Source organism: Dermacentor albipictus, chromosome 7 (assembly GCF_038994185.2).
Source record: "Dermacentor albipictus isolate Rhodes 1998 colony chromosome 7, USDA_Dalb.pri_finalv2, whole genome shotgun sequence".
Lineage (NCBI taxonomy): Eukaryota > Metazoa > Arthropoda > Arachnida > Ixodida > Ixodidae > Dermacentor > Dermacentor albipictus.
Window position 1 is genome coordinate 69,348,794 of NC_091827.1, and position 24,712 is coordinate 69,373,505.

Sequence of the window (24,712 nt, forward strand, 5' to 3'; positions counted from 1 at the left end):
CACATGTTCAACGTCCCTGTTTGTTCAAGGTAATGTTCAAGTGCATTCAATGTATTCCGATGTGCTGGTTTCGGTGGGCGAGGGCCGAGAAATTTTAATAGTGTGATAATATCTTCGTATGCACCGGTATCTTCCTGTCTTATTCCTTACAACGTGTCTATTTTTATTCTTTCTTTTATGCGTAAGGTTTCTTATTCTGGAAGCGTTACCCCCGAACTCTTTTCACAATCGCCACGATGACTCAGCGGCTGCGTTCTCCAACTGAACACAAGGTAGAGAATTCGACTTCAAGCGTGGCATGGAAACGCCCATTTATGCCAAGCTCTGTGCACATGCTGAAGAACACGAAGCACTCGAACTTATTTTTGTACTTTCAACTGTACGGGCTCTCCCACGGCCTGATTGTGGGTTTGAGATCGAAAACCTTGTATAATTTGATGTTCAAATTTACATATCTTGCCCTGTTCGCCGCATGTAGAGCTGATATACGCATGCGCAGGAAAGAAAAAATTCTGTATTTCCTTAAAGAGATTTCTCTCTCCCGCCAGTATGAGAAGCAGCGGCTCTGGCAACTTTATTTTTATTATGTTTCCTGATGAAATATCTTGTCAATGAAAGACAGTAGAATAAAAGTTCTTCTATTTTTACACACACGTCAAGTCCGTGACACGAACTACTCCTTCGGGTTCTCAGGGAGCATGTCGTGAACATCGTTCTAAGTCAGAGCGAACACAACCTAGCAGTTCCGACGAAGCGTGGTAACCCTTCCGGAAAGAACTAAACCCTACAGACGGTTCTGACTCGACGTACCCCTGCTGGAGAGAGAGCATCGTTCACTGCTCGCGACAGGGCTTACGCTCAGAGTTGATTATTAAGCGAAAGGAGGTGGGGGGGAGGGGGGGGGGGAAGTAGGACAGCTCTGGCTGCCAGACGTTTATACAGCGCCGCACCGCGCTAACGAAGAGACGCGACCGCACAAGCCAGCCAGACACGCGCTCGAAGAACGCCCAGCCGCCAACCGAGGACTACACCGTCCCCACAATACCCTGGAGGGACGAAGCGATAAATAGCCAGCCTCTCCAGAGACCAACGTATGTACTTAGCGATCCCGAAAGCGGGCAGCCGCTAACTACGTCAACGGACACGCCAACAAGACACACACGTGCCCGGGCGCCTCACGAAGCGCCACGAACAAAAAGCCTTCGTTGTGAAAGAAAAACGCGCTCGGGGCGGGGCCGTCCGAGCTCACCGCCTCCCCCTGTGACGACAGCCATCAATCAAGCGCGGAGTTCGAAGCCACGCCTTTCGCAAGAAGCAGTCCCTGACATACGGGTTGCGCGGCGCGAGGAGACTGACACATTAACCGAACGAGAGCGTCGAAAGGGGGAGAAATGTTGATACGATTCGGCTTCGCGCATGGCTTAGATCCCCCTCTCTCCGCGGGCGTAATACGCAAAGTGTCCGGGTGTGCCACAGTAACCGGCAGGTGAAGGCGGAGCCCCCACCACCCCCGACCCGGTCGCAGGCTCCACCTCTATCTGTTCCTTTCCGTAGCAACCGCTCGCTTCCTAAGGATTCCGGAGGTTTAGGCTCGTCGCAGCTGTGGCCCGAGGCGAGTGAGTCGGTTATTCATCGTGCTCGCGGGTTTCGCGTACAAGGAAAGTACGGGCGACTTCTCTGTGCAAGCGTTAGAACTGAGGGAGACGATGCTTGCATCCCAGCACTCCGCGATTTACGCGGCATCGCTCGTTGCCGCCGTCGCTTCCAGCGTCAACGGCGTCGCCGACGTCTGTCTCTCCGAGGCCACGCCCCACTTCGACACCCTCGCGTGCACGCACAAACGCAAAACAACAAAAGAAAAGCCGTTGACAACGATGTGGCGCCGACGGTGGCCCCTCCTCAAAAACCGCGCGACGCGAAGGGAGAATGGAAAGGGAGGTGGGCGGGCGAGGGCGAAAGCGAAATAGGGGAAATCACACGGAGTGACACCGAAGCAAAGAAAGAAAAGCGGAGACCAAAGCTGAAGCCCGGGCGCCGGGTGGGAGAGGAGGAGGGTCCAACGGCGGAGGAGGTGCGCGTTGCGACGACCCTCGCGTCACACGCCGTTTCGGCGTGTGGACGAGCCTCGACGAGGCGGCGCTCGCACACCCGCACGCACGCACGCACACGCACGTGTTCCACAACAAGAGAAATCGCCACTCGAAGCCCCCTCTAGAGCGGCGAAGAGGGGCCTCTCAGTGCCGAGTGGGACCTCGTGGCAGCAAGCAGCCAGCAACGACGCCGCCCCAGCCGCGAGCGTCCGAGACCGGCAGCGCCGAACAGACGACGACGACGCGCCAAGATGGCGGCCGTGCCTCTCCGGAGGAAGAGGGGAGGAGGCGGTGAAGTAGAGGAAGAAGCGGCGAGATTTCCCTAAGGGGGAAAGGAAGCAAGAACAAGGAGCGAGCGGAGAACCGCGACAGGGACGACTCGTTGCGGCCCGCGCGAATCGGGGAAAGAGACGAATCTCGAAGCACGCAAAAGAAAAAAAAGAAGTGAAGCCCACGCCGGCGGCGGGCATGGGAGCCGGCCGAACGGAGGCTAGGCAGCGCCAAGGCGCCGGCATGGTTTCGGCCAGCGGCAAGACATGTCCATGAGTCCCGCCCGGAAGACGCCTCAACACCGACACCAGGAGGACGTCGACGAAGACACGACCGCGACAGTGCTTCCGCCGGGCCGCCAAGTCCAGCAGCTGCAAGGCCACAACAGCACTCCGTTCTCGGTGTCCGACATCCTGAGCCCCCTGGACGTGAGCACGGTCCAGCAGCTGCAGCACTTCCACGACGACACGGTGACTGTCAGCTGCGCGGCCGCCACCGGCGGATTCGGAGGCCTGATGATGAACAGTCACTACGGGATGCAGCTGGGCTCGCAGGGTTTTCCCGGCTCCCAGTACGGCGCGGGCCCGCCGGACCTGACGGGTCACTACGCCGATCCGATGCGGCAGTCGGCGGCCGCGGCTGCCGCCGCGGGATGGTACGGAACGGCGCCGGACCCGCGCTTTGCCAGTGAGTACACCTTTTGCGCACTTGACCCCTTGACCTGTGCGCGCGCCGCTCGCGCTGTCAGAACAGAGAGCGCTCGATCGTGCTCGAGGGACTGTTTCCTTGCGGTCTCGTGGGCATCCGCGGCAACTCGGCCAGCTCAACAATCAACACGAGGGACGCGGTAAATTCGATCGACCACGATGGTTGCGGTATAATATAACTGAGCTCGCGTTCCGCCATATTGGGTCATTGGAAGGACCACTCGCCTCATTCGCATCTCTCGCACTCAAATAATCGCCCACGGGCACTATAACGTGTAATATGTTGAGCACACGTTCACGCTTTTTGACCCGTCAGCCCACAAACCGGAGCGGCATGCCCGACCATGTGCTTATAGAACTGTATACCTGCCCGGTTTTATTAAGTACTGTCGTCTTTCCTCGTCGGCAGTGTCAGGGGCTAACGCACTAGTGAGCGTGTCGCTGCGTTCGTGCCCACGAACATATATAGCCGTGTGTTGATCAACACCGTGGAGCACTGCGAGCGGTCTTTACTATTTTTTTTTTCTTGAAGTGTGCACCGATATAACACAATAGAGGCTGTAGTGGGACAGTCTGGCATGTATTGTCATGAACTGAATTTAAAGTGTTCTGTTGTATTCAGCTGTCAAGAGCGTAACAATGGTCCTGTGCCTACAGAGGACCAATTTAATGGTGCAGACGGGCGCATTCGAGCTCTATATGCGAAAAGAATGCCCATGCGAGATAACAATCAAGCGTTTCCGTCATACTGAAACTGACAGTTATTGGCAATGCATTGGCATTGGCATTATTGGCATTGCAATCGCTACACAATTGGGAAACCGAGCGGTCGTTCGGCATTTCATTGACTTTGTGGACACTGTATATATAGCTTCGTGCACTTAATGCAATAAGTGCCAAGGACGGGCGGAAAATACTACTTTATACATAGCAGCACGGCGGAGATTACACACCAGCCAGTGTATATACAGATGTGAGGACGAACCTGGAATCTTGGCTACCTGCGACCTATACACGAAGTTGCCTCCAAGGAACTAAAAAGCTGGTGGAATGCGGGGAAATCTGTGGACAGGTTGAAATTCGTTATTGGTGTTGCCTTCAAAAAAGCCCAATATGCAAGACCAGACGGATTTAGGTCTCTTAGCTGTCGTTGCCAGCTCCTGTATCACTGCGCTTACTGCGATTGCGCTAATTGCGCATGCGCTAGAAGCATGACGACTGAAAATATAGGGGGTGTGATTACATGCGCGAAATCCAATATTTTTCTGGGCATTAGTATTAGGCCAACGACAAAATTTGCATGCCTTTTACACAACTGTATACGTCGCAGCACTATTAAGGTTTCGAATTGTAAAGCGACAGTCGGGCACGAAGTAAAAACTGCACATGCGCACAGCATGAACCTCATGATGAGAACCTTATAGTATACGATGTTCCCTTACTAAAGGTCCCAAATTGCAGCGGGAACACTCTATTTAAATGAGTCATGTGGTACACTTCCGGTTTATTGCGCGTAAATATCTGCGGCCTTTGCCCTCGAGTTTTGTTGTAGTTTGCTTAGCAACTCCCGATCATTTGAATGTGCCCAAGGTGCATCTACTTCACTTCCGTCATAGTGATAATTACGTATTCTAAAGCAGGTTCTTGGATCAGATGAAGTGGCTGATGAAGCTTAAATGCACCGTTATTTTCTAGAGTATAAGAAACACAAACCCTGCTATAGTTACTGGCCAAGTCAGAACTTGATTGAAACTTAGGTGGTGCACATGGTATAGCATTGTGAACAAAGAACGCGTACGGGTTTCAAGGCGTCGATTGACTTGTAACTTCGTAAGTGATCAGAAGCATTTGTGTTCTGTTTTCTTTAGCGTGCTACTTTCCCAGACGAGCTTTCGTGCAACTCTCCGCTACTTTTTCTTTCCCTATTTTTTAATATGCATTCTGCAACGTCGTTTTCGACGAATTGCGGCACTATCATAGCCGAAATTTGCTAACTTGAGAATAAAATTGCTCTATCGCGAGTGACACCAAACAAAGAAAGTTCTTGCAGATCGAACGCATATGTTGGAATCAGTGTGGAGCAAAGCTTCAGTATAAAACGGTTACTTCCATTCCGAACAACTGATGGCAATGGGTACAATTGTCTTTATTCACCCTGTACAACGTGTAGTCTCATGCAATTTTTAGGCACCACAAGGGTCATAACCTTGATGTCATTAAAGAAAGGGTAGGCGTTAAAGAAAGCGTATGCACTAACCTCATTAGAGAAAGCGTAGGAAAACAACTTTAAGAAAGGGCCTTGTATCGCGCTTTAACACGGGCGCGTTCGGTTTAGATATCAGCCGTCATGCAAACCTCATGAAAGACCTCCCAGCAAGTGTCGATATCGATTGCAACATTGCCCTACGACAGCAGTGTCTGCAGCGAGTCACAGATGATGCAATGTGAGTCATGTTGGTAGCATTACGCCTCACGTAGGTTACCTGGTTCGGTGCCTCAATAATTCCACCAGTAAAAAAAATAAAATCTGGGGTTTTAGGTGCCAAAACCACGATACGATTATAAGGCGTGTCGTAATGGGGGACTATGGATTAATTTTGACCACTTGGGGTTCTTTAACGTGCGCCCAATGCTCGATGCACATGGACGTTTATTCTTTCTTTAATTTTTATAATTGTTTTTGCATATCGCCCTCATTGAAATGTGGCCGCCGCGACCCCGGGATTCGAACCCCCGCGCCCGGTTGCAAATCTTGTTCCACATTCACAGTCCCGCACTCCAAATTTTGCAGTGCCAAAAAGAAAACGAAATGCAATATTCACACTGAAGAAATACGAAATTGCTCTGCGTTCATTGGCAAGATCCTTTTACGTATCACAGCTGTACATATGACGGTGATCAGGGATATAGCTGCACGGAAGAATTTTTTCCAACGAGTATTCGCGTTGGCTATACGGAGATGTGGCATTCGGATGCTGATCGTGAAGTCGGCGCGCTCGGTTCCCAGTTATGGCGGCTTCCTTCCAATACGAGTCTAGAATGCAAGAAAAAAACGCGCCTGTGTGTTTCCATTTATATATGTGCACTTAAGGGACCCACGAGAGAAAGGTCGCAAAAGCGTATAAGTATTCCGGTGTATTATACACTTATGTTCTATATCGATTAGGTCAGCTATAGCCCTTAGGTGACATCTTGATATACGTCATCGCGGACACAAGAAGGAAAGAGAAATGACAACGTGCACTCTGGGAATTCATGCGCCGTCTGCTCACGACGTGATCGATTTGGGTAGTGTATATTCGAGGTTCGTTAACAGTTTCTCTTAATTAAACAAAGAGACATATCACATTGCATTCCCAAGTAAGCAAGAAGTGAGCGTGGAAACTTTTGTCGACTTTTCCTATGCAGAAAGGACACAAACAGGCGACCATACTGTGAACTTGGTGACGCTACTATGACGTCACTGGCACCGCGATATGAAGGCAAAATTCGAGAACGGAAGTCTGGCACTTATTGTCACCACTAACATATTCGACTTCTTTTCGCCAAGACCACGAAAACACGTTATATACATCGAGTAAGCGTCTTTTTTTTTCACCATTAAGGGTTCCAGATTGTCCCTCACTCTTTGGGCGGTACACACTAAAATTTTTCACACCCTTATGGATGAAATAAGGGTGTTTCCATTACTTGCATGACGACAGAAAAACTGTGTGAACTATACGTCCATATATAGCTAGCACTGTCTAACTCTCGTGTCAGATATATCCGTGCCTATCAGGGGGTCAAAATTAGTACAGAGCCCTTTCAGCTATACGATATATATTATCACAGGTGTAGTTTTAGTTCACTGTCTTGAACTATAAAACTTTTTGTACAGCCTTTTACAAAATAATTAAGAAGACTAACCTCGTAGTGTGTATTCTTTAAAGTTCCCGAGTTCCTGCTGAGTTTCTCAGGAAGCCAAGGTGGTCAACATGAATCCGTAGCCCACACTGTATATAGCGTCGATTATATACGCCAGATATGTAAAAACCTAGTTAATAATTTTCCCGAAGGGAAACATCTTAAATTGCATTAATATACACTATGTGCGAGTTAGCAGGCTCTTTCTTACACAGCAACACAAAATAATGCGCAACGTAGCAAATAATGATCTTCTCCACACAAAAGCGAGATGTCGTGAAGACAGTGACGGCCAGAAATTGAGGTCTTGGCAGAAACAGCCGTGATTGTTCTCACTATTCTGGGAGGCATGTGCGCGCGCACGTGTTTTGTTACATGGTGTAAACGGCCTATACATGTGCCACCAGCATTTGTAACGTCTGTAGGTGCCTCTCTTGATTGGTCGATCATCTTTGGAACACGTCCCCATACCATTTGTTCATGGATGGGGTTCCACTGACGAGAGCAACAACTATGAAACTCGCCGTGCAGGGTCGACATCCCCCAAGGAGTTTTGGTGCCTGAAATTATTAATATGCAAATGTGTTAGCGCTTTGATGTGGCGCCCCAACTACTCCTTGTCCGATAACAGCAGTTTGAATAGCACCAACCGGCTTGCCATGACACCTGCAACATTAAAATAAAATTAAATTATGGGGTTTTACGTGCCAAAAACACTTTCTGATTATGAGTCATGCCGTAGTGGGGGACTCCAGAAATTTCGGCCACCTGGGGTTCTTTAACGTGCACTTAAATCTAAGTACACGGGTGTTTTCGCATTTCGCCCCCACCGAAATACGGCCGCCGTGGCCGGGATTCGATCCCGCGACCTCGTGCTCAGCAGCCAGACACCTGTAACATCATCATTATCACAATCCTATTTATGTACACTGCCAGGACGAAGGCCTCTCCTGCAGTGATATCCAATTGCACCTGTATCGGGCCAGCGGAACCCGTCTTATGCCTGCAAATTTCCTCATTTCATCACCTTACCTAGTTTTCTGCCGTCCTCGACTGGGCTTCCCTTCCCTGGCACCCATTATGTGACTATAATAATCCACCGGCTATATGCCCTGTACGACTTACATAGTTTGCCCAACTGCATTTCCAGCTCTTAATCTCAACTAAAATATCGGCTACCCCCGTTCGATATCTGATACACAGCACCGTCTTCCTGTCTCTTAACCTTATGCTATAATATTTTTCATTGCATCGCTTGTTACGTAGTCCTTATGTTGTTCTCAAGCTTTTTTGTTAGCCTCCAAACTATTGCGACATATGTTATAGTGCCGGTCGAATGCAAGTACTGCAGGTATTTTTTATTTAAAGAACAGCGGTAAGCTGCCGGGCCTGTCTTGGTAATTCCAGCCGTGTGCGCTCCAATCCATCTTTAGTTTTCTGTAAATTTCTTTCTCATGACCAGGGTTCACTGTGAGTGATTGGCCTATGTAAACGTACTCTTTGCACAGATTCTAGAGAGCGCCTGCTAATTATGAATTGTCGTTCGCTTGCTAGGCTGTCGAACATTGCCTTTGTCCTCTGCGTATTTATATATTCAACCATAACTCGTACAATTGCTTGGTTAACGTCCTCAACCATTTGTTGTCATTCGTCTCCAGTGTTGCTGAACAGGACAATGTCGTCTGCAAGCCGAAGGTTGCTGAGATATTCGCTCTTGATCCTTACTCCTAAGCCTTCCCAGTTTAATAGCTTGAATACTTAATTCTTCCGAGTACGCAGTGAATAGCATTGGAGAGATTGTGTCTCCTTGCCCTAATCCATTTCTTGATAGCTGTATTTTTCCGCTTTACTCTTGTAGAGTTAAGGCAGCTGTTGAGCCTTTATAGATATTTGCTAAGATATTTACGTATGCCTTCTGTACTTTTTCGCTACGCAACGCCTTCATGTCTCGCTGGTACGTCTGCTGAATCAAACGCATTTTAGTAATTCACGAGAGCGATATATAAAGGGGCTGCTTGTACTCCGCCGATTTCTCAAGCACCTGATTGATATGACATGGTCGTGATCCATTGTTGAATACCCCTTTCTGAAGCCGGAATGCTCTCTGAGTTGACTAAATTCAGTTGGCGAATACTTTGTACAATAATGAGGGCAGTTTGCGCAATATCATATAAGACTGTACAATACGAAAGCAATCATATTGCTTCAATACTTCAGCGCGTTTCCCGTCTTATGAATTAGTATGACGTTGGAATTCTTTCAACGCTCTGGTGCACTTGAAGTCTTATGGCATGGTGAATAAAGGGTCGCAAGCTTTTTTAGTATAATATCCGCTCCATTTTTGATCAAATCGACGATTATTGCAACGTCTCCTGTCGCTTTTAGCCGGGAAATATCTGGCAAAGCCCTTCTAACCTCAACGGCAGCAATACACGGAACTAAATTCTGTATCCTGTCTGTATCCTGCTCTTCATTACTTCCTATCAAGATTACGTGGCTGCTCTGAGTATTGTACAATTCGGTATAGAGTTCCTCTGCTGTCTTTACTGCATCAACAAAAATGCTGCTGACATTGTCGTGCTTTCAATGCATACATCTTCTTTCCTTTACCAAGTCTTCTCATTTATTTCATGCTGCCCCCATTTTCCCCTACTTCCTCAATTATTCATATGTTATAATACGAGATATCACTTGAGTTTCTTTCTCATCACTTGTATACTTTGTTTTTTTTAATACCTCGTTCTTTAGTTGGGAGAGCTTACTTATTTGCTGATTAGTGCATTACCTCTAACCTCCATTGCAGTTTTTGAACTGAGTCTATAGTTACAGTCGGATTATTGATCTATATGCTATATTCATCTCCCCGTTTTAAAGTTTCATATTTGTTCGCGAGCACTAATGCCTGAACTCATCTAGTTTTCCCTTGACTGCATGCTTATATAGGTGGTCTGCTTCTTCTTCACATATTTTGCACTTTTTCGCTTCGAACCTAGATGAATCCTAGACTTCACTAACTGCGGTCACTGCCGTTTACCCTACCTAACATTTCTACTTCCTACACAGTGCTGGGTTTGGCAGAGAGTATCTGTGCTGGGTATGGCAGAGAGAGCAGAGAGTTGCAAACACTCAAGAATTACTAGAGGGAGTTCGGGCAATTGATGACCTTCTGCAACATACCGCGCCGTAAACGCAACAAATTGTAATTATAACACATGCGCGCATAGACTGATTGCCTTTCTCTGCTTAGAAAACTATGAGTTCATGGGGTTTCACGGGGTTTCAAACCCGAATTCACGGCGTTACACAAGGCGGCCCGTCACGACAATTTCAAAGGTTGCAAACGAAAGCAGACGTCAGAAAACGGCAAGAAAAGATTTTAGGCAGATGGAAAATACCACCGCAATTTGCTGTGTGTGAACATGCAAAACTCGCCTAACGGCGCCGTCCTTCATACTTGTCACGATGCGACTTCTCGTGTGGCGGGGCAGAGGGAACAATCTTATTAATCACGGGATGTCTGTGCACGAAGACCGCTTTACACTGGCTTTCGAAAATTACTGCTTTGCCACCCGCGGAGATACACTGTCATTATTAATCGCGTAAGCATATATAACACCACATATAAGCACAAACTGAGAGAAGCAGGCTATAACAATCGTCTCACGATAGGGACACCCCGTCCACCCGTTTGAAAAGGATTAGAAAAAGAATACTATTGGACTATAGTTGAACTTCTGAGCCAAACTAGATCACCCCAGAAGCTGCAACCGCGGAGTCATCGTGGGAGCAGCATAAGAGCAGCCATAACAGGTTGCATGTATACGGCATTGAAATGTGCATTATTCGTGGATGCCGAGTACGTTTTGAGAGGCAAGAAACTATTGAGCGGCGGAGAAATGCAGCAACGTGCCACCACCACCACCAACATCTAAAAAGCTTTAGACGCATCAAAGCTGTTGCGCGACGGCGCGTGCGCCTGAAACAGCCAGTTGGCGTTCTGTGACAAACGTAACGAAGTGACAAACGTGAAAAAAGTATGAAAGCGGGTGAAAGAACAGAGGAAGTGAATTCGGTTGATTAAAGGAATGATGCGCCGGAAGGCGCGTATTCCTTGCAGTCAGAATACTTTGGTGGTGTTTCTTGCTTCGTTGCGTAATTCCGGGCAGAAGGGAGTCGCTAACCAGAACAACTGCAGGTGTATGGTACAGATGACTATATATTCAGGAAGCGGGTGATCAATCAACCTTACCCCTCTGCGCTCGTGGCAGCTCGCGTGACACGACACGGGAGGAAGAAAATGCGTCGTCGGAAAGCATTGCTCATTTGGGTTCTCTTCAGTAAAGAAATGAGTGAAACAATGAGACGTCTTTCTGTGTTCTGTGTATACTACGTGGACAAACACAAGTTGTGCAGGCAAGGTAACATTTAACATCGCATCACGGCTGTCGTATGTCGTCAACATGATCACCGTGTACCGTCAAAGCACGCAAACAGCACAGAAAGATTCGCTTGCATCGATTCCCACAGTACGTGGTAGCCGCTCAATTTTCTTGCTTTCTGGTATTCATGCCCGGTTTTCCTGGTCCTGTAAGCTCTCCTGGTAGAGTAAAACGCCAGCAAAACGTCGGCAGGATACTTTGCTTGGTAATACAAGAGAAGAAGGTCCGACCGTGTGCGCGTGTAGCTTTGGCTGTGCTGCCACAGAGATTCGGCGTGTATATCCTTACACGCCGACTCCATGTGGGCTGTCCTATGTGGGCATGTCGGGCGATGATGATGTAGTTTCCGTGAAATGGAAGTCCGCGGGAGACCTCTAGAAGAACTGCGTTTGAATACGCACACGCACACCACAACACAAACACGCACGCACACACACACACACACACACACACACACACACACACACACACACACACACACACACACACACACACACACACACACACACACACACACACTTAGGCAAATCATACAAGACTGGTCCTCCTCACGAAATGAAAGTGGATCGACAGTATTGCCGAGCACGAATCACGTTCCGCTCCTTTCGTTTCTGAAAAGGAGCTTTCTTTGCTTCTGTCTCCCACTTTTCGCGTTCTGGTTGCTGGCCTTCTTGCACGATCGGCCGATACATAGTGCAATGACGCACGGAATACAGTGGCAAATGAGGCGATACATGCTCGTAAGCGTGACGTGAGCAGCAGCACCAACACGTCGTCGTCGTCGTCGTCATTTTATCCGAATCACTGTCGTCATCGCGCCGACATCTTCGAACCGTCGTTGCCATTCCGTTGTCAACATCTCATTGTCGTCGTGCCATCTTCTTCATTACGTCGCCGTCATAAAGTCACCGTGCTGCCATCGTCATGGTCGTTCAATCCTCGTCTTGCTGTCGATGTGACTCCACTGTCTTCATACCATTGTAGCCGTGCGTTTGTCTTCGCGCCATGGCGTCATCATTACGTCATTTTCATTTCAGCGCCGTCATCCCATTAAAGGTGTGCCGTCGTCGACATACCGTCGTCTACGTACAGTTGGACCGTCATCCCAGCGTAGTAATGATGTCGTCGATCATGCCGTCATCGTGATTCCAACTCCGTCATCCCGTTGTTCTGCCGTCGTTGCCATAATATCGTCGTCATTCCAGCTACGTCATCGCGTTGTTCCACCGTCGTTGCCATAATATCGTCGTCATTCCAGCTACGTCATCGCGTTGTTCCACCGTCGTTGCCATAATATCGTCGTCATTCCAGCTACGTCATCGCGTTGTTCCACCGTCGTTGCCATAATATCGTCGTCATTCCAGCTACGTCATCGCGTTGTTCCACCGTCGTTGCCATAATATCGTCGTCATTCCAGCTACGTCATCGCGTTGTTCCACCGTCGTTGCCATAATATCGTCGTCATTCCAGCTACGTCATCGCGTTGTTCCACCGTCGTTGCCATAATATCGTCATTCCAGCTACGTCATCCCTTGTCGTTCAGTCGTTCTCGTTATACCATCGTCGTGCCATCGTGCTCGTGTTATATCGCCGCCTTTTGTCGTAATGATTTCAGTGTCGTTATATGCCATTTTGGTCATGCCATCGTCGTCATTCCATCGTTGTCATTGAATCGTCATCATGCGCGTAGCATCTGTTCAACCGTTGTCATTCCGTCGCCTTCATTTCATGAAGGGTGGACCGAGTCTTGAACGCGTTGGCATTTCAAGTTTAAAATAAGAACAGCGGGAGAAACAGGGACAAACGAAGAAAAAACACACACACACAACGCTGACTCTCAACATTAATGAGCAAGGGAATGAAGACCTTCGATATAGAGTGAGGAGGCATGCGCAGAAGCAGGGGCAGCAATCGAAACCGTGTCGATGGCTATAGCAAATCACTTGTGATGCGTCGATAATGCGCGAGGCACATGTGCGCGGTTTAAAATGAATTGAGATACGCAATCTCCCGTTGTGTTAGCGCAATTTACGGGGAACTTACGCACAGGCTCTCAAACTTTCTTAATGTGGCACACTACAATAATTTCGCGCGGCAGCAGCGAGCGGTGCTTAGTTTACTGGATCCCTTGACGGAGGAGAGTCCATAGCACTGGTCGGGACCGGTTTCGGCACTTGAGGGTTCAAACGCGTTGCCACGGCACGTAACGACCTGCGGTTTGTGCGGCCGGCTCTGAAAGTTATAGTGCGTTGTACTACATTAGTGTGTGCATTATTTTTAAAGCGAAGCTTTCTTAGTCTCTTCCTTCTACTTTTCCGCCGCCGCTGCCGCCGCTGAAGTCAGCTACGCAGAAGTGAAGGAGTGGGCAGCAGGAGCAGCCGAGTGTGAAGAAAGAAGCTAAGTGAAAAAAAAAAATAAAGTGCAGAGCGTGCGTTGAGTGAGCAGCGTTCAACTGTATAGATAGACGCGATAAAGGAGAAGAATTCCTTTCAGTAAACTTCGAAGGAAGCGTCGCTCATACCGATTCTCACATGTGCGGGGAATCCGCCGATTTTCGACACTATAAAACATGTTCGAAGGCAATACCTCATGAATAAAACTTTATTATTATTTTTACGGAGGTTGTTTTTGCAATGTCGTATTCAAAGGAGCACACTGACCCAAAAGGCGCAAGACGTGATATCTCTATACTTCCATTGCGTCATCGTATAAGGTTAATATCGTCGATTGTTGAAAAAGATAATGGCAGTTTCGGCCGAAGGCATAGCATTGATAGCGATAAAAATGTTCAGCATAGCGCTAAGGGCGCCTCAGCACGCACGACGTGATAGGCAACGCGCATACGCAAATAAGCCACGCATGCGCGTCGATGCCGTGACAGCGCTGGCGGTTTCCAGCATCCGAACAATTGCTGTCGCAATAAAAAAAAAAATTTCAATCACACCAGGCCACATAGTTCTTTAAATTACCTATAGATGAAAAATACCGGCGCTGCCGTGCTGCTGTTGTACACGCACGGCAGTGCCTTAATGTTGTGGCTTCGGATTAGCGTCTGTCTCGGAGAGCGAAGTCACAGTTAAGACGCGTCGTGCCTGTAGCAATGCTCCGTCTGTGACAGTGGTTAATTGTTTGCTAAACAGAATGTAAAATGATATGTTTCTGCGACATACAGACACTCGAGGCGCGTTGACGTCGACGACGCCGTGCTGTCCTGGCATCGAGGGCACGTGTGCGGGGCGCGCGTGGTTTAGAAGAACTCCAGAGGCGTTTGATATAGGTTTAGCTGCAAAGACGACGAAGCTAAGTGGACGCAGTGGATATTCATCAAAGTGTGGTGGCGGTTAATCTGGAGGAAAGGGACTCGACACAGAGCAGGCAAAGATCGGACAGTCGAATTTTCGCATGCTACGGGGTTCCACACGCAAATAAAATTATCGCACAGGAAGAACCGGAAAAAAAGAAGGAAGACAGGCGATGCGCAAACAAGAGGAAATTCGTGCCGATTGGAGTATAGTGTATACTCACATGGCCTTGTGCGAACGTTTTCGCTCCTGAGCACGGAACGCGAGGAAAGATTGATGAAAAATAACTTCCTTCATTCCTGTACCAAGAGAATCACAGAGCGATATCACGGTACACTGCATCATGCGTGTCTGCAGGGTAGCTGTACTACGACATTTCAATAAAATTTCAAATGCATTTCAATATCATTTCAATAGCATTTCAATAACAGTTCAATAACATTTCAATAGCATTTCAATAACATTTCAATAACATTTCAATAACATTTCAATTAAAGGCACTATTACACGCTGGCAAGCTGCAGTAAGGACTTGTCTATACTTCCATCAGGCGGCGCGGGAAACTCGGTACCCAAATATATCTGCTGCAGCGCGTGAGAGCGCACACAGCCATTAACACACCTTGTATGACAGAATTCATCGAAATATAGATACGTTTCAATAAACGACAAGGCAGCTTTCCTGCGATACGTCATGTATCAGCATATATTGTTTAAATGGCAAATACGCGCGCTGCCAGTGCGATTCTCTTTGCGAAGCGCACAGAAGTGCCTGGCACAGTAAGTGCCCACAGCAACTGTTTATTGTACATCACTATCGTCTTACAGTGAGGGGCGTATAGCCGGCATATATTGGACAAGCAACAATGTGGGCTCTCCATACTTTTATGTATGGTCGTGCACACTGCACTTGAACAACGTAATAGACCACGATGGTTGTTACTTCCAGCTTGTTTATTTCTATCGGAAGTATGAAAAACCGAAAAGAAAAACAAAGCAATAATACCAAGAAAAGGCTCTAAAGAAAAGGCTCTAAAGGGGACGTGATGCCACTGAATAAGTTGAAAAAACCAACACAGGCAACTTCACAAAGCTCGATCAGTCATTAGATAAGTCGAAGGTATACGCGCGCATTACTTCCGTCACACGAGTCGTTTCAGCTGCTTAGCTTATTCCTGTTGTGTTTCTATCGATGCTCTCGTCTACAGTTGCGCCTGATCACTCAAATTTGAGCGCTCCACATCTGTATACAAGCTGTAAAGAATCGGCTTGTGGGTATGCATTCGTGGCCCGTTCAATACGATATCAAATCAGAATTGTAAACCCGCTGGTAAAATGCGCCCGCGCCGCCTATACAGGGCTCCGTTACACTGTCGTAACAATGCACGCCAAGTGTTTCAGGCTAGGCGAAAACTTTAGCACACGTATGCCTCCAATCGAAAACCGTCTAAGCTCAGCCTAATATCCACGCCGGTCCCCTCTGACGCGCCATCCAAACGCACAGAAGCGTCCTCGCATTTCAATTATGGGGACAAAACAGTAAAGAACGTGCGCCGTATATGGGGCACGCCCGCAGCCAGTGCCACCACGAGCTGCAATAACCTAATGAACTAAACGCACGCCAGCGATTAGAACCGCACGGGTCGCGACCCCGACCCTTTCTCCCAGACTTCAGCTCCGCTGCAGACTGCGAAGCGACAAGCAGGGAGCGTAGAAATCCCCCGTTCAGATGCGCGGACATGCATGCAGATTATCTATAAAGCGCTGCACGCGCGTATAACCAGGCGTCCCGAACGAATATAAGCCGCGTCACGCTAGTCTGCCTCACGCCCGGGCGTATGTCTCGGGCTATATATGATAACATATACATTACAAGGCCACTTGCTGCAGATTCTTTTGCAGCTGTATCGCTCATCCTGCCGATCAGAACTAACCGAGAGAAAAAAAAAAGGATAAATATACTCGCTCGAGCGTCGCTGTTTAATCCCGTGCCACGTCACTCGAGACGTGCGAGTCTAGATTTCCCGTTTGCGCTCGAAGGCTTTGCTTTGAACGCATAATGATACGGTGCGAACCCGAGTGACACATATTAGCGCCGACGACGCCGGCGCGAGAACCCATCTGCCCACGCTCGTTTGTTCATGCCACTTGATGGAGCACCGGTTAATCGGCGCTGAGGTTGACGCTAAGGGCGCGCGAAAAACACGCCTCCGGGTCCGCCGCTGTACCGAGTATACAGCTATAATAGAGTCGATGCCTTCGAGCGATTCGAGGCCGAAACATATGCGTGGCCAATGCATTCAAACGCGCCACGGATATGCAGCCCTCGAAAGCCACTTGGTGTGTACACAGCACTGGGCAGTAGTGCCACGCCACTCTTTTTTCTTTTGAACTCCTGCCATTCGCTCTTCTCCACGCGTTCTCTGCTACGCAAACAGACGGTTGGCCGGCCGAACGCGTTTGCCTAAAGATGGCGCCGACTGCCTACCGCATCAAACCCGTCGCTCACAGAGGGCGCGCACGTCTATAGCGTCGTCCTTCGTCGACGACGGTGCTGTGTTTTGATAACCTCGTTATCTATTATTACGTTCTTATTCTCTTGCGAGCCTCTCTTCGGGCGCGGCGGGGGTGGGGGGGGGGGGGGGGTTGAGGAGACCACGACAGGCTTACACGGCCCCTTCTCAAGCTCGCACCGACAAAGATTGCATCGGGATTGACGACAGGGCGCCTCGGGCTACGCGGCGCGGCTCCGAGCTGCCAACATCGCGAGAAAAGCCCGTGTTTGCACGTTCCCGATGGAGTGAGCGAACGAGAAAGATGAAGCCAAGCGGGGCGTGCTTGCCCGCTCGCTCGCTTGCCTTTACGCGGTGGAGCGACGCCAGAGCGCGCGCCGGGCGGGTTGCTGTTTGCCCTCCATATTCCTCGCCGGAGCGCCGCGACCCGTGAAACCACGATATGTAAGCTTCGAGCGGCGGCGGCGGTTGCTGCGAGTGCGTGCACAGACAGCATCGACGACCACTCGGGCAGAGACCGTAGCATTCAAATCATTGCACGCGCTGTTTATACGCGCTCACGTATAGAGCGTGCGTGTGTGTGTGTGCGCGACGTGACGTGAAGTGGCGACGGTTGAATACGCGCGACTGATTCATTCGGTCAAGCTGCGAGCCGCACGTTTGCTCACGGCATTCGAACGGTTTATAGTCTGCACGTGCGCAAGCTTGTAATTTGAACACGTCGCATTATAGGCATCGCGATTCAAATCGCCAGTGGTCTTTTCATAAGTTCCCACTTATGCAAGGACACCGTCTGACATACCGAAAGAGGTAAAGCCATTTTTTGTTTCTGTTTTGGAGATAGAATAAATAAAACGGCATTATTCGCTTGACGACACTTCCTTTTTGTCCGCAGTGGTTGCCGAACGTCATATTGTTACGCGTATAAAACCATTTACAGGATTCATGTAGAAATACAAAACGTTGACGGATTCGGAAGAGAGCCCAGCCTGACTTTTCGTCGTCCTTGGAGCCATCGCCGTTCTCTTCCCACTTAACAATACCTTAGTTACATAAACGCGGCGGGTAGGACCGCGGTCGTATGAAGAAGCTGCGCAAGTGGCCTTCTGTACTTGTCGTCCGTAATTAACTTCTCGTGGTTAGCAATGGTTGAAAAACAAGGAATGTCTCTGCTGCCAACGCTTCAACCGCGGGAACTTATGTTCATCACATTTCTAGGTCGGTCTATTTGTATCCTGGCAGCGCAAAGCACTTTCTCTCGTGTGGCCTTTGTCCCTGAAACACAGCCGCGTAAAAATGTCGAGCACCCGCTGCATGATGCGGAGCCAGAACACGCTTGGCACGTCACGTGGTCTTCGGGTGCTGGGCCCCGGATTCGGAATACGGAGGATGCAAGGGTCGCCTTGGCCCCGAAGGCTCGACAGGGAAACTTCCACCACCAGAGTGAGACTATAGGGAAAGAATCGAGCCGATGCACGGGGGTCAATCGCGATGTTTAATTAATGAGCTGGCGAAGTAGTGGCAATGGTTGAAATATTAACTATTAATCTTAGGGCACGTGTCGCATCCGCAGAGTCGAATCGGGTACAGTAGGTCGCCTCCACTTAGCAGTAATACTGAAAGCACATATAGAACAGGCTTTGAAAGATCCGACCCCGTAATGTGCTACGAAATACGTTGGTGCTACACTCATCATGTTCCTCGAAACTCTCCCAGCGTACACTGCCGTAGGAAGAATTAAGGCAGTCATGCTAGAGAAGAAAGTGTCATCCACCTGAATTGTAGCGCGAAGCTACAAATGAAACCTAGTATGCGTTTCCTTTGTAGCTTCGCACGCTGCAATTCACGTGGATGACAGTAGTTCCCTTTCATGTACAATTTCCACCACCTTGCGGGATTCCGCAGAACTGATTTGCTCTAAGAAAGGTAATCAACGAAAGTTTGTCGAAAAAAAGCAAATCAGTGCAACTTCGCAACCGCAAAGATACAGTTCGTTGCGGCTGGGGCTGGGACAGCCCCATTCCATCACCTCCTTAATCCGCAACTGTGCGATCATGCGCCGACGAGACGAATTGGCATAAAAATCACTTGCGAGCCCGCCCGATGCAATGCAAATGGTATCTCTAACCCTCCCCTCGTCGTCGCCACATCACACACCGGGCAGCAAACCAGGTACCGGTCTGCTGTCCTGCACTGGAGCAAGGTGAAAGGCAGTAAATATTGCGAGAAAGGGAGCGGAAGATGTAAGAATGAACTGTCGATCCGCGCACAAATGTGTGGTACATGACAATGATCACGGCGTTACGATGTCAGGCTGCTTTCGCAAAGCACATGATCGGTTTTACAAAGGCATTCGGGGCGACGTATAAATAAGCTGCAAACATTGTTCAGGTATTCTGTTTTCCTTGAAACGACGTTTGCGTGGTGTGTCGACGTGGTGAAGAAAGCACTGTTATTTTTGTCGCCGAAGCGCGAACATTCACCGAGAAGTTGAGCAAGTCGTTTCTTCGCGCTCTCAAATTTCACATTCGAGACAATCGGGTGCACATCAGCGAGAAAGAAGCATAGACAATCGCGAAGGTCACTTCAAACCGTATAGGCGACATACGCCAAGTCACATCGTCGTAAGCGGCGCAGGAGGCTGAACTGCACAAGGACTCTCGTTTATGAAGCCAACTGAACTCAACTGGGCCAATGTAAGCTCGCGTGATCGGCACGTTTCACTATACGAGGTTGCAGTAATCGTGGATGCCCACGCATGTTAGCCCTAACGTCGGCTCCGTATTACAGCGTAAAGGACAGACGCTTGTGCGTCAAGCCCCTCACGCGCGATCAACCCGTATCTAAACCTTCCGGTGCACTGACTCCGCATTTCTGTACACGGAAACCACGCTACCAGACAATTAGAGCTGAAGCGACGCGCTATATAGTCATGGGAGTTCGTATACAGCCCCTAGTCGCTGTGTCTGCAATTTAAGTTTTCACAATGGCCTAACAGCATTCGTAAGGATTAATGTATGCAAGAATATTAAGGCTTTAGAGACATCGCGTGGAATCACATGTATTCATCCAGGAGCACGGAGCAAGAAATATAGGAGTGGAAACTCCGCTGTTTGCGGCGACCAGAAAAGGTCACAAGCCCGCGGATATATTTTCATGCTGGTGGCACCTGGCGGCATGGGAAGAAATTACCGCTGTTTCGGTTGCCAGGGCAACCGGTCGAGTGTTGCTCCCGTTCGGCCGCGCGCGCCTGACTTCTACTGAGGGCACTCTCGCGCGCTTCTTTACCGCTTGTAGCCCGAAAAGCAACTGCTGCTACGCTTCAGCCATTTGAGCACAGTAAAAAATAAAACGCGTTTTCCATGACAGCTATAAGATGATACGTAGCTTCTGGTTGTAGCCAGGGCTATCTTGCTCCGTGGCGGGCGGTTTTCGGCTTTTTGCGCTTGCGAAACTGATGGCTATCTCGTTCCTAATCGCTCAAAGGGCGACCGCTTCTTTCTCGCTCTAGTGCTCACAGGGGTGCGCTTAGGAAGGATGCCGCCGTGCATGTGTTTCCGTTCCTTTTCTTTTTTATAAGACTCGCGAAAACTAGTTGCCCTAGCTGCTTGGCGATAAGAGGAAGATTAGCGGAAGTTTGCCACACGTGTTGCTTTTTTTGATGGGCACACAACAAAACAGTTTTCTTGAGTGCGCGCACCTACGCAGTTCGGTTACGGCGTGCCCACTGAAACAAACACCCGTGTCGTCTGCTTGTCGTCTGCTTTGAGCGGGTGCCGCCGGAGTGAGCGCCGGGCGCTGCTTTTTTTTTTTCCGCTGCTGCTTCTACGACGCGCCGCATGGTGCCGCCACTGCATAGGGTAGCGTCGGCGCATGCAACAATTGTGACTTTATCTGGTCGCCCGCGCTCGCTCGCGCTGACGGGAGTTTCACCTCCTATATGTCTTACTCCGTGTCCAGGAGTCAGGTGTAGGGTTCACCGAGCCCACTGCCCTAGGTGGATTGCTTCTACTAGTGGTAGAACAACGTCAGAACACAGCATGATCACAGAACGGTGACAGCGTCTTCATATTCGGGGACGACACGGCCGTAACCGAAGAGATCGAAGCGGTGGCTTTGGAGAAGACGTGCTGCACCGGCCACAAACCGTGGGTGATGCGAGAGGTTCTCGGTGAAGTCCATGTCGCCTCGAAGTCCCCGAAGAAGTGTGCAAGTCACCAACACTAGGAACGCGTGATTTACACCGCAAGCAACACTTTCCTTCGAGCCACCGACCGTATATAATCACCCGCACTGGCAGACACCGTACACCACTCAAACGCCGAGAGCGGGAGACTCCCCAGTATCCGAGTACGACCGCACGGCGTCGACCGCACCGGTCCAAAGTTGAACCACGACTGGCATCGCGGCCCCAGGTGTATTTTTTTTATACAGCTTGGCGACGAGAAAGGAGGAAGAGAGAGAAAGAGAGACGAGACCATCTGCGGACGCGAGCGCACTATACAACCGGAGGCCCTGTGGCACGGAGTAAAGAGGACCCTAGAAGGCCCGCCGCCGAGACTCGAGGGTCTCTTAGGTCTCGACGTCGAGACGGCGTCGACAGCAGCGGGCTCAGAAGCGCGACGTCGGGGAGGCCCACACAACGCCCGCCGAAGCACGCGCGGGGACCACTCCGCCGCTGAACTCACCTTGGAGTGCGCGCAGCGCCAGACGACGCTGAGGGCCCCGGCTTCGACGAGAGGTGCTCTTTACCTCACTCTCGCCCTCGCCGATGCCTACACAGAGCGCCTTGAAGCAGCGGCGGAACTTGAAGAGCGCCCCAGAACGAGTGCACCGGTGTCTGAGAGCGAGCACGGGGAGAGAGGTAGAGGGAGGAGGGAGGGAAAAAAAGGAGGGAGGGGGAGTCCGTACTAGAAGGTCCTTGTGCACGACGGAACCCCGAGCCCCTCTCCAGTGCCTCCCCGTGCAGGATATTGAAGAGTGAAGCGGAGGGTTTCCCTGGTCGCAGTGGCGGTTGTGGGCTGGTGGGGCGAGGAGCTATGTAAGGTGATTCGCGTAGAAGACTATACGCGACGCGCGCCGGCGCCCTAAAGGACGTGGCCGTGGGAGGAAAAGGAGCGTGAGGTTCGTTGGGAGGTTCCTTTCGGTGGCGACGGCAAAGAAGGCGGCCACGCACAGAGTACTTGATGAGGAGGGCGTCGGAAGAATGTGTGATACTGAAGAGCACGGCAATGCCTCCGAACTAGCACTGCGGTACTCTCGCTCATGAGATCGTTTTCTATACTACGTTGTAGAAACGAACCAGACGCACACGGCATTCGGACGTCGTTTTTCGAGTAACTTGGAGAAATGCTTGACTGTGACACCTCCATAGCCCAGTTTGTCTCTCTCTCTCTCTCACTCTCTCATCCTCTTGATGAAGCAACACCGAGCCCGCACTCTCTCTTTCTCTCTCTCTCACACACACACACACACACACACACACACACACACACACACACACACACACACACATGCGCGTGCGTGCGTACATGCGAATACCACCATACAGGAAACAGTTACGGGTTCAGTACATCGCAGAAACTATAGCGAAGGGCCTTGTTTCTCAGACTTACTACAAACAATGCAGAAACAGAAAGCCATTAAGACAAGCTTAGGCGAAGAAGAGGATGAGGGGAAAGGTAGCCGCTTTTTTTAGAAAAGCGGCTCGAAATATGAGGACAAGCCGTTTGAAGAACGTGGACGACTTAATCCTCCATCTCTTCTATTTCTCCTTTCTCTTCTCGCTCGCGAGTCCTCTGCCACGTCTTGAAGAAAAGATAAAGAAAGCCGGACGCATCGTCAAATCACAGCGCTAATCTAAGAGGCGAGACCTCAGTTTCAGATTATTTGTGCCCAAACGTGTTCGACGACCGAAGCAACGCCGTGGTTCGATATGCGAATTTCACTTGTCCCATATATAGAGGCAATCCTTCAACCGGCTGAAGTTCACCGGAGTGCATTGGCGATTTAAAGCAAAAAAAAAATGGCTGTGGCTTAGGTAAGGTTAAGCCCAGGATGCGAAGCATACTAGCCTTTATTTTAGTTGTTGAACCACTGTTTAGCCTGGTGAACTGCTGTTGCTTGGCTATATTTGGTTCGGCTAGACGAAGAAACAACTCATGCATTACTTCTTCGCCTTCAAGAGTGGAACGCGACAGCGTTCCCGTCGACCCGCCAAGGGGTGTAAGACAATGGGCTACAGGGCAGCGACTACGCGCCCCGCATTGGACGCGGTGAGCGTCGAGCAAAGCAGCGTTCGGCGCGGCAACGAAATGTGCGCCTGAGCAAGAGACGCACGCCTTAGAAACAGCGCGTTTCTAAGGCAACACCGCATTCACTAGAGGCGCTTTTGTACCGCTTTGAAGCGTTGTACTCGTGGCTCAGTGGTAGCGTCTCCGTCCCACACTCCGGAGACCCTGGTTCGATTCCCACCCAGCCCGTCTTGCAAGAGTTGAGCCAAAGCCACTTCTCCTCTGTCGTGACGTCACGGTGTCACGTGATTTCATGGTCACCGCCGCGCCTGAGGAGCTGGGTTGAGCCCTCGTAATATGCTTCGCATAAAAAGGAAAAGAGGAATAGACGTGGTGAAACATCACATATTTGTCAATGTCTAAACTAAATCAAGCTGCTGTTTCACCCCGCATAAGAAATTGAACGGCACGCTCTGATTATACACCGGAGCGCAGCACAATACATTATTTCTCTATACTCGTTGTATATCACATACTTCAGCGAGGTGTTCCAACACGGTAATCGGACGGCGCCCGAATCGAACTTCGTGGAGTTCAGTAGGACGCCGGCTTTTCGGAATACCGCAAGAATGGCAGCGAGTCTGGTAATATGGCTGCCGAACGTTGGAGAAAAAACATTAATGTCGTCAAGGTAACAAAGACAGGTGGTCCATTTGTAGCCTCGCAGAAGAGAGTCCATCATACGTTCGAACGTCGCAGGAGCATTGCATAGGCCTAAGTGCATGACTTTGAACTGATATAAGCCATCCGGCGTCATGAAGGCCGTCTTCTCACGGTCCATTTCATCAACTGAAATCTGCCAGTAGCCGGATCGAAGATCGATGTACGAGAAGTATTTAGCTCCGTGCAAGGAGTCCAAAGCGTCATCGATGCGTGGTAGTGGGTAGACGTCTTTTCGCGTGATCTTGTTTAAGTGGCGATAGTCGACGCAAAAACGCCAGGTACCATCTTTCGTTTTCGCAAGGACGACAGGTGAAGCCCAAGGGCTGGCTGATGGTTCAATGACCTCTTTGCGGAACATATTGTCCACTTCTGATTGGATGACTCGAGGTTCAACATCCGATACACGATAGGGACGCCGACGGATAGGATTCGTGTCTCCAGTGTTTATACGGTGGTGAACAATAGATGTTTGGCCTAAGGGCCTGTCGCCAAAATCAAAGATATCACTCTATGATTCAAGCAGGAGACGT

At 49.7% G+C, this 24,712-nt stretch overlaps 1 protein-coding gene across 1 annotated transcript in view; it reads left to right on the forward strand.

Moving 5' to 3' along the window:
* Positions 1-595: 595 nt before the first annotated feature.
* LOC139048020 (homeobox protein Nkx-2.4-like) overlaps positions 596-24,712 on the forward strand; it is a 38,111-nt gene continuing 13,994 nt past the window's right edge. The window contains exon 1 of the mRNA XM_070522363.1: positions 596-3,047. Within this exon, the coding sequence (XP_070378464.1) occupies positions 2,627-3,047 (421 nt within the window). The 5' untranslated portion in view covers positions 596-2,626. The remainder of the gene's footprint in view (positions 3,048-24,712) is intronic.